The 11,293-nt window shown below is 33.2% G+C and overlaps 1 protein-coding gene across 1 annotated transcript; it reads right to left on the reverse strand.

Moving 5' to 3' along the window:
* Nucleotides 1-4,962: 4,962 nt before the first annotated feature.
* On the reverse strand, nucleotides 4,963-6,491 carry LOC136223577 (agmatine hydroxycinnamoyltransferase 1-like). The gene has a single exon (XM_066011663.1). The coding sequence runs from the start codon at nucleotides 6,396-6,398 to the stop codon at nucleotides 5,091-5,093; it is 1,308 nt and encodes a 435-aa protein (XP_065867735.1). The 5' UTR covers nucleotides 6,399-6,491; the 3' UTR covers nucleotides 4,963-5,090.
* Nucleotides 6,492-11,293: the final 4,802 nt, after the last annotated feature.

The raw sequence follows: 11,293 nt of genomic DNA on the forward strand, positions 1-11,293 counted from the left end.
TGTTAGTATAAACAGGTGCAAAATCATATTTTAACTTGTGAAGGCATACTTTTATGGTGTGGCCTGGCTTACCACAGAAATCACAAAAAGGTACCCTTTGTGGGTTGAACTGAGTATGGTCAGCATTATTGTGTTGGGCATGCCAACATACTTTTGTGGTATGCCCTTTTCTTCCGCAGAAGTCACATTGGACAATCCGCTTGTTATGCCAACACACATCCTTTGTGTGCCCCCTTTTTCCACAACACTCACATTGAGTGAATTGCTTATGCTGACTAGTATTTGCGTACTCGGCATGGGGTTTATTTCTATTTGAGCCCTTCCCTTGACTCTGTAACATTGTGATATCCTTTCTAAGTTTCATTGACTCAGATTGAACCTCCGTGACAAACTTATGTAAGATTTGCATGTTGGTATGCAAGTCAGAGTTGTCCTGGAGAAGATATCGGAGGTCACTCAGTTTGACCTCTTCAATCTCATCACAGCGCCTGCTGAGTGCCTTAATCTTTTTGTTACACTTCTTAGTTAGTGTATATAAGTCACTCAGGGCATTTACCATTTCATTTCTAAGCAAAAGTAAGGATGTTACCTCATTGTTGTTTTCCTCCTGGTCGGAATCTTTAGAGAGGTCAGCTTGCTCAGATTGGGATTGGTCAGCTCCATCATCTGCCATGAAACATATGTTGGCTGTTTCATTTTGCTCAGCTTCGGATGATGTTGACACATCACTGTCACTCCATGTGGCTACCATAGCCTTTTTGCTTCCCTTCTTCTCCTTTTTGAGGTTGGGACAGCTTGACTTGATGTGCCCAGTTTGATGACACTCAAAGCATGTGACAGACTTCGAGCTGTCCTTCTTGTACTTGTCACTTGACTCGGCTTTATACTTGTCATTTCTTCTAAATGACCTTTTGCCGTTTCTATCATTCCTTCTGAATAGCTTCTTTATCTTTCTGGTGAACATGGCTATTTCCTCATCATCAGTTGACTCAGCTTCAGTCGAGTCAGCTTTCATGACAAGTGACTTTTGTTTCTTATCTTCTGATTTTTCTTTCTCTTTAGCTTCAAAGTTTTTCATAGAGATTTCATGGGTCAGCAGGGATCCGATCAGCTCATCATATTTATAGTTAGTCAAGTCTTGAGCTTCTTCTACGGCTGTTTTCTTTGCTTGCCAACTCTTAGGCAGACTTCTCAGAATTTTCTTCATATGTTCCTCTTCAGTGAAGTTCTTTCCAAGCCTTTTTAGCTCGTTTATAATATTTGTGAACCTTGCGTTCATTTCTGAGATGTCTTCATTCTCATTCATCTTAAACAGCTCGTAGAGTCTCATATGTTGATTGACTTTAGACTCCTTAACTTTGCTTGTGCCTTCATAGGTTACTTCAAGCTTCTTCCAAATCTCATGTGCTGACTCGCAACCTGAAATCTTATTGTATTCTGCAGCATCTAACGCACAGTGAAGCATGTTTATAGACGAAGCATTATTTTGTAATTTTCTGAGGTCATCCTCTGTCCACTCAGCCTCACTTTTAACAATTTTCTCATCGTTAACAGTTTTGTATGGCACATGTGGACCTTGAACAATTGCAAGCCATGCACTCATGTTTGTGGCTTGAATAAAGTTTTTCATCCTATTCTTCCAAAATGTATAATTTGACCCAAAGAATAGGGGAGGTCTAGTGATTGATAGTCCCTCAGGGAGTATCTGTGTTGTTTGGTTTCCTGGAAGGAACCGAGTGCTATTCTCACCCATTTTTAGGGATCAGCTCAAGATTGTTAAATCTTTGAGTAGTGAGCTTGGGCTCTGATACCACTTGTTGGTCCCTGGTAATTAGTTCCAAGGGGGGTTAGGAACTAATATAACTTTTTCGTGTTTTAATTAAGCTGACTGAAAATTATTTTGAGAGTTTATTAACTCAGCTTTTGGTCAGCTTGGTGAGATATGTTTCAAGACAGCTTTAGTCAGATGTTGACTAAAGTTGTTTTCTTATGAGTTGAAATTTGACACTCTTGGAGGTCAGATTCTAACTCAGCAACACTTATTTACTCAAGGTCAGCTTAGGCAATATATATATACTGAGTAAATATAGCAAACAACACATGCAATATAAGAGAGAGTTCAGAGATTACTCAGTATCACTTATCATGGTTCGGCCTCTCTGCCTACGTCCAGTCCCCAGAGTCCTCCGGGCTTTTTGAATCCAATACTGAGCTCTTTAACGGTAGAGCACAAACCAATTACAAGGCAGTTGAATATGCAAGAGTACCTTCCTCTATTCGTCTACTCAACTCCTACTAAGTGCTACAACCCAGCACCTAGATTTCTCTACCACTGAATGCTTACAACCAAGCACTCAGCTTAACACTCTCAATATTCCTATTGATCACAAACTTGTTCTTTTTATGCTAAAGAACACTTTAGATGATTACACAACAATCAATCTAGCATTTACACAGAGAATAGAAAAATTGGTGTAAGATCTTTTTGTATTTGAGTGCTTTCAAGATTTTCTCACTTTGTATTTTTCTCTTGATGCTTCAGTTTTTGATCCAAGGTTCTTCATTGTCCTTTTATAGAAGGAGATTGTAGATTTGGATCGTTTGAATTGTTGTTACCGTTAACACCAAAACGGCTCTTTTGGGGAACAATTTCTGGTCAGCTTCAGACTGCTCCGCCATTCCCTTTCTCTGTTTTCTTCAGGCGTCAGGTTTGTCTTCTTGCGTCTGGCTTGCCTTTTTGTGCCAGTTGTCTTTTACCAATAATCCAATGACCCATGTCTCTTGGAATTAGTCTTTTGTGTGTCTTCGAGGTTTCAATTATTGGTGCAGAAGATTGGCAGACTTTGTCCTTTAGTGAACGGATCCTTCATGCTGTCCTGACTGTCACTCAGCTTTATCTTTGGATGTTCAACTTCTGAACTGAGTTCCTTCTTGGTCAGCTCCGTTCTGTTTAACAGCTTCTGAAGACGTCTTTTGTTTTAGTCAGCTTCGTTCTGGCATCTTGGACTAAAACTTCTGATACGGAGTTCTACTCCGTTCGGCTTCCATTCTTTCATGCTGAGTTCCGTTCCACTCAGCTTTGCTTCCGTTCCACTCAGCTTTGCTTGTGCTGACTTTTGTCCTGTCTTTACTTTATATATATTTTTGCACTCAATATTGAACAAACACATTAGTACAATTAAATCAAGGCATTTAAATTTAATTGCCTCTTAATCATGGATGATTTTGTCAAATCAAAATCTTGTGGAAAGGTGTTTCAACATGGGTGACTAGAGGATTACTTCTGTCAGAGCCATTTCCTCTGCCCCATATGTGAGGGAGAACAAAGTCTTCCCTGTAGCAATGTCTGGAGTTGTCCAATAGGACCAAAGGGCAACGGGCAAGTGGTCCAAACTAGAGATCCCCTTATCATATAATCATACATTGATGCCCCGAAGGATTTTTTGATTCGTAACCTCGGCCAGATCGTTGCTTTGAGGGTGTGTGACTGAAGTGAAACGATACCAAATTCCCCACTGGTCGTAGAACTCTTCGAATAGGGCACAGTCGAATTATTGACCATTATCCGTAATGAAAAAGTGAGGTATTCAGAATCGGTTTAGCACAATCTTTCGGATGTTTCTATTTCTGAAAGATATGAAATGTGGAAACACTTTCCGTGCAACGTAACCATAACATAAGAATCGGTAGTTTCATTACATTATTTCCCTTTCCTACAGCTAAAACCAACATTCAAAATACTGAACCATTGGAACTCGTGATAAGTTCAACTCGAATGATAAGAAACATATACTTAAATGTCATTTATAAGTGTATGGTAATTCCATGTATTTTTCTCCCTTCAAAATGCTTTTTTGAAGCCGAGTTAGTGTCTGTTTGGTTTCATTTTTCGAAACTACTTTTTTCTTTTTAAGTCTAAAAATGAGATAAAAAAAAAGTGTTTGTTAAAATTTCGAAACAACTGCTTTTAGCATAAAAATCAACTAACATTTACTACTTATTAGCAACAGTTAACTGCAAACAGGACAAATGAAATAAACGGGCAGTTAAACCCAAAATTTTCGATTTCCAACCCCTAAAAAAATACATCATTTCCTTAGTATGTGTTTCTGTAAAAACAATTATATATTAATTATAACTTATAAGAACAATTACGAAGAATGATTAATAGAATGCAACAACTATAAACAAGGATAATAATCTGTCACCAAATTTGCCAACATAGAGCACGGTGACATTTTCTTCGCTATTATCTGTCACCAAATTTGGAAATGGAGGAATGAAGAGTTATTTGACAAGAAGACTATCCTTATCCCTGACTTACTTGATTACTTCTCAAAAAAGCTCTCTGTTATTTTAAAAAGCTTTGAAGGGGAGCCCCTTGTTAGACTTTCCCCGGATAAAGTAGTCCATTTAGTTGGTTGGAGTAAGCCTAGCGAAGGGGTTGTGAAGCTGAATACGGATGGCTCCTGCCTTAGCAATGGCAGAATTGCTGCCGGAGGAGTTCTTCGGGATGCTGGTGGCGCTTGGCTGGCTGGGTTTACCCATAACTTGGGGATGGGCTCGTCCTTTTCTGCGGAGCTCTGGGGTATTCTGTCAGGTATTAAACTTGTCATTCACATGGGTGTTAAGAGGCTTTCACAATTTGGAGGCAATCAACAGGATTTCTGATAGCCAGGCTTTTTGTCTTAATAGCCAGAATCTTATCAAAGCTATTTTGAGACTTCGTCCTGCCTTCGAGGCTCTTAGTTTCTCCCATATTTATAGGGAGCAAAACCGCGTGGCGGATCGCTTGGCAGCTGCTGGGCATGGGGGGATGTTAGGTGTTTCTACCCTTTCTATTCCTCCTTTTCTTTTGTCTATTTTTCTCGAGGATAGGGTTGGGGTCAGCCTTCCAAGACTGATCCCGGGTTAGGTTTTTTTTTTCGTTTGTTTTCCTTTCCTTTTCCTACCAAAAAAAAATAAACAAGGATAATAATTTTATTTCTCATATCAAAACACACATTACAAAACAAGCTTGGAAAACACTTACCAGTAATATCATTATGATTAACTAGTTTAATTATATTAATATTTATGATAAATTAATCTTAATTAAGTGAATATATAATTTGTTTGAAAACATCTAAATTGTCATAAAAAAGAGGAACGAAAGCGTTGATGCTTTTATCTCCAAAAGACGAAGGAAGAAGAAACACCATTCCCTCTGTCGGAAAATAAGATGGCATAAACAAAACCGGACTTCCTTCTCCAAAACCCACATCGTAAAATGGAAACCTTAACCAACTATCAACTTCCAAATTAGGGCATAAAACCGACTTGTTCATCTCCGCGGTAGGCACAAGATTTTCCTTATGAGTAGCAAAGTCAATGAACGATTTGAAATAACTATCGTTCATATTTACAATCGCATCATGAATTAACTTAGTTGCATATGACACCGGTTTCTGCACAAGATCTTTAACCCTAGCCGTAGGAAAGGCCCAAAGCACCAAATTCCCAAAGTATTCATTAGGTATTTTTGGATCCATTCTCATCCTACCATTCACCGAAATTTTCACGTGAGTTTTCTCAAACCCACCAAGTCCACGAGCCATTGTTATCGTTCGCCATAGATGAGCAACTAAGCTTTCAAATGTGCTATATGATTTGTTCTCTAACAACACTGAAGCTTTGGCTTTCAACTTGGAAATAAAGTCCAAAGTAAAGTGAACTTTATGAACAATAATATCATCCACGTTGATATTGATAGGATAATCGATATAATTAAGATGATCTTTGATTGATGTTTTGCTCTTAAACTCTACTCCTTTATGCTCAAACTTGAAATCCGGAGGGTTTCGAGGACTAAAAATGGTTCGATCAAGAATTGGAAGAGGATCAATGTCCAACCCGCGGCTAGCACTTCCCCAAGCAACCAAGAAATTGCTAGTAGCATTAGCATCAGCAACTAAATGATGGCATGTGGAACCAACCACTAATGAACCACAAGTGAACCTTGTGAGCTGAACTTGAATAATCTCTTCCACATCTTTCAAACTCGGGTGAAGGTTAAGCAAGGCCGAAGATGGCTCTAATGGCATGACTTCATCCAGCGTACTATCAACTGTTGCTTCGACGAATTTCACCCCTTTATCGTTGAGAAGAATGTGAAGATCTCCTTTCTCATTTTCTCGTAATCTTCCAGCTAATTCTCTATATTCAGACAAAGCTCTTTGGAGGCCAAACTCAATGGCTTCATTAGGTGGAGTAGGTGAACGATAGGCATAAATGATTGCTATTTGAGCATTATAAGTGGCCTTATCAAAGACACTTAAAGGAATAGATTGTAAAGTTGAAGGAGTAATGCCTTTGTAAATTGGCTTGATGGTTCTTATACTATCTATTCTAACCTTCATTTTTATAAAGAAAGAACTTTGTGAAGCAAATATTCTTTGGAAGATATTCTTTGGAAGATACAAAACTTTCTACTTCACAATATAAAAGCCAAAGGCATATGTCCATATATATATATATATATATATATATATATATATATATATATATATATATATTATATTATATACATTTTTTATCAATATATTATAAGGTTATTTACAAGTAGATGCTCTATGGTTACACGAATTTGCAGATGAGTACCCGTGGTATTTTTCGTCACAAACGCAATCCTATGGTTTGCAAAATTTTACATTTTTTGCTTTGCCAAATTTGGTTGATAACGACCTCAAAATGAAAATTTTTAAAAATTAAAGTTGTTTAGTATCATATGGAACCATATTTTTTATTTCAAAATCATCATTTTTGGAGTTTTCTCTCTCTAAACATTAACTTTCTCTCTCATAAAAAACAACACATAAATGACCTTAAACCTAAAAAGTTCAAAAATTGAAATTGCTTAAAATATTATTTCAATCTTGAAAATTTTCATTTTGAGGTCATTATCGGCCAAATCTATGGTTTTATCATAAAAAATCATAATCCTTAAAAGGTCAAGTGAGAAACTATAAGAATTTTTGTTTTAATTTTTCCAATATTTTATATATATATATATATATATATATAAAGAGTAGTGAATACAGGATTGCTCGGTTGGAGGGGCCAATTTTATACATGGTGTGTAAAAAAATTTGCTAAATCGGTGTCTAATAGAAAAAATTCGGATTTAGAGATGGCTTAATAGGTAAAAAAAAAAAATACAAATTTAGATTCAAGAAAGGCCTAACAAGCCAACAAAATTAGAAATTTGGATTTAATGAAGGTGTGCAAGGAGCCCTACCGCACAGAGCCTCAAAATTATAAGGGCCCCGAAATTGAAGACTTGTTTAGTCAAATATAGATAGCTTAAATTAAAAAAATAATAATATAATAAAATAAGATTTATCTACACCCTTTCACTACATTGAATGCATATGTGATTTAGATATTCAATCATTCAAAATTCACAACCTTGCCATTTTTTTTCTTTTATATTTTTCTTAATACAAAATTCTATTAAATATTAACCATTTGATAAAAATTTAGCACAGAGGCCCCAAAAAGTTTAAGACGGCCCTAAATAAAGGTATAACAAGCCAAAAAAATTAAAAATTTGGACTTAAAAATGACCTAACGGGCCCAAAAAAAAATTGAAATTTTGGATTTAGAGAGGACTTAATAGGACCTAGACCAATTTTGGAGTACTAATATAGCACCCGAGTTAAATTTCTTGGAAACATGAGGGCCGGAATCACCACAACCTTAAATTTTTTGGAGACAGGACGGGCCAAAACTACTCGTGGCAATAATGATTCCGCCGGCTGGAGGGGTCCGGGCCCCTATCTCTGCCTATATATATATGAAAATGCATTTAACTTCTTTGGTTTTTTTATATATAATTTATCTTATTATTTGATTCACAGTCGTTAAATATCCTTTAATGGTTTCTTTTCCGATTAAAATTTTCTACAACACTAAATCTCTAAAAAATTCATTTAAAAAAACTAATAATTAGAAGCCAGCATTATATATTTTTAGTGTAGCTATTTCAAATTGTAGTATTTTTCTTCTTTTGGAAAGTGGTTGGTATTATTAAAATTATTGTATTTTTGTTGAAAAAGTATTCCCATTATTGATATAATATATTTCCATAATTTTTTCATTTAGTTTGTTTGACTTTCTCTGAGAAATTATAATGTACGTTGGGCGCAACACATCATCCATGCGTCGGACCAATAATTTAATATCACGTCATATATTTTAACATTTAGGGTTTATAAATTAGGGTCTATAGTTTATTTTTTAAAGTCTAAAATTTATATTTTAGAATCTAAAAATTTATATAAATAATTAACTAAAAATATATATAATTAATTTATTAACACAATATTAATATCTTATTGACATCCCATGTGCTATTAAATTATTAATCCAACGTGCACATGATATGGTATCCTATCATAATATATCTATAATTTTAGAGATCACTTTTAAAAAAATGCAACCGCATTTTACACCACAAAATGATGTATTATATTTGATTTAATAATACCAATAGTAATAATCATATATATATATTATTATTATTATTATCTTCCGTACAAAATAATTATTATTAATTATTTGATAGTGTTTGTTTACACTTTCAGTTCAATAAGAGTATTATGGTAATATTAATAAGATGTCATGTCATCGTTTGACAACTTATTATTATATTTACAAGTCCCATTTATTTATTGCAAGCAAGTAAAACATTTTTTCCGCATTATTTCCCTTGACAGGCTCATTCTTTTTGAGGAGTTGGATCGGCAATTGATTTTTTTGCAAGACATTTTACTAATGTTGACTAGGACGAATCTAGATAAAGTCGGGTGGTTCGAACATCCACTGGCGAAAACTTTATTAAATTTTTATAGAGAGTTTTAAATTTTTAGAAAAAACACTGTACATATTCAGTTGAGCATTTATAATTATATATATATATATATATATAATTAATAATACAGTGTTAATATTTTATTTTTACATGATATTAAATTATATTGATATGGTGCGTAGATGATATGGTGGGCAGACGTATAGTATAATCTTTCATTCCCTATCATAATATATTTATAATTTTCCACATCGCTTATAAAAAACCGCAACCTCATTTTAAGTGTTATATTAATTCGATTTGATAATAATAACAATAGTAATCATACAATAATAATACTAATTATTATTATTATTATTATTATTATTATTATTATTATTATTATTATTATTATTATCTTCTATAAAATAATAATTATAATTGTTATCAATTATTTGATAGTGTTAGTTCACACTTAAGTTTCAATAAGAGTATTACGAGTATTATGTAAGGTGTTTGTTTATGTCATTTTCTCTCATGTTTGTCTTTTTATATCAAAATTGAGAATTTTAGGTGTTTAGTTACAAAACTACTAATTACTTATGAAAAGTAGTTTTGCTCAAAAGTATAAATTCATGTTTTTCCAACAACAAACAACAGATAAACCAAATGGATCCTTATTGTAGATACTCATTTTTGTCCGGATCAATTTTTAAGTTTTTAATAAATTTTACTCAAAATTTGAACAATTCGTAAATTATTCAAAATATACTGTATTATCTCGAAAAAAAAATTGTGCTATTAAAGCTAATCTATCATGTTGCGGTATAAATCGGTAAAAATACCGAATGATATTCAAAATGTGACTTAATGGAATTAATATATAATTTTAACCTATTATGAATTTTATTCGAGATATGTTCCTCATATTTTGAATAAAATTGAATTTGCGTGAATTCGAGTTATAATTTATTAATTAAAGTTCAAGCATCAATCAATCGTATTAATATCTCAATTGTTATTAATTTATCGTAAATTATAATCTAAATTGTGAATTATAATATAATATCGCATATTAAAGTTAAGAAAATTAACTTTGATTAGGATTTATATTATAATTAAACGTTTAGAATATATTTGAATTCTAAATAATAAATTATGTCAAATAAATTTAAAAATCGAAAAACTTGACAATTGAATGCTTAAAAGGGAATTTTGTTATAAGTAAATATTACATTATTATTAATATTATAAATAGTTCTCTGATTATTTCTATTTTTTAGTAATTTAACTGATCCAGAGGCCCGTTCGTCAATGCCAAAGATATCCTCACTTTCAAATTGAAAACAAGTCAAAGACGATTCAAGAATACTTTAAAAGATAAGCAAATCATATTCAAGTAACTGAATTGTCCTATTACAGTTCAAGTCCAACATATCCAAAGCTCGAAGTATCATTCGTACGAGTCCGGCAAAGTGCAATGAATTCCAAAGCACGGGTAATTGTCTGTTTAAGTCCAATGAATTCCAAAACACGAGTAATTATTAATTCAAGTCCAATGAATTTCAAAGCTCAAGTTTTGTCCGTTGTACGAGATCTGTTCGGATCAGAAATAATACAATTTCAATCCAGGTCCAAATCAAATTCGGATCAAAATTCAATCCAACAGACCTATTCAGCAAGCAAATTAAATTCCAGGGACCAAAGCATACAATTTACTCAATCTTGCAGCCTGTTCAGCAAAGCAAATTTTAAACAGGGACCAAAAATGATATTTTTCTATTACTATCAAATTATTTTGTTTCAATTTGCTTATTCGTTGTAATATTTTAATTACTACTATATAATATCAATCTCGGTCAATCTCCTTAAAATTGTATACATGAATAAAAAATTATTAGTCCGAATTAAAATAGATTGTTTTGGAGTGTCATCTCGAGTCCCTAAATAAATCGTACTAATTTAAATTACTATTAAGATATCATCTAATTATCCATAATCTATACGAAATTACCATTGTATGCCTTTTCTCAGCATACATGTTATGTATGTTAATCAAATCGGGTTTTAATATGAAATAAATGCGTCATGTACATGTGATATACACGATTTCAAACTAAAATAAATTGTGTCAACAAGTGTTCTTGAACCTTAATAAATCAAATCTGGTTCAAATATATGTGAAAACGTCATCTAAACCCATAAATCAAGCTGATTCGAATCGATGTGAAAATGTCATTCGAATCCATAACCAAATTAATTCGAATCCCACAAACCAAGTCAGGATCGGGTTTAGACGAATCAGGATCAGGTCAGACTTAATATCATTATCTAGCTCAAGAAGAAGAGTCAAATAGATGAATATCATAATTAAATACAAATTTACAATTAAGTCATATCACCAAACTTAATTCTTAATATATCATTATTCTCTATATATTATGATTTTGTACCGTTATTTAA

The sequence above is a fragment of the Euphorbia lathyris genome, chromosome 3 (assembly GCF_963576675.1).
Source record: "Euphorbia lathyris chromosome 3, ddEupLath1.1, whole genome shotgun sequence".
Lineage (NCBI taxonomy): Eukaryota > Viridiplantae > Streptophyta > Magnoliopsida > Malpighiales > Euphorbiaceae > Euphorbia > Euphorbia lathyris.

Bases quoted from the DNA above. Each gene is read 5' to 3' on its own strand.
- LOC136223577 (XM_066011663.1), bottom strand. From the start codon at position 6,398: ATGAAGGTTAGAATAGATAGTATAAGAACCATCAAGCCAATTTACAAA.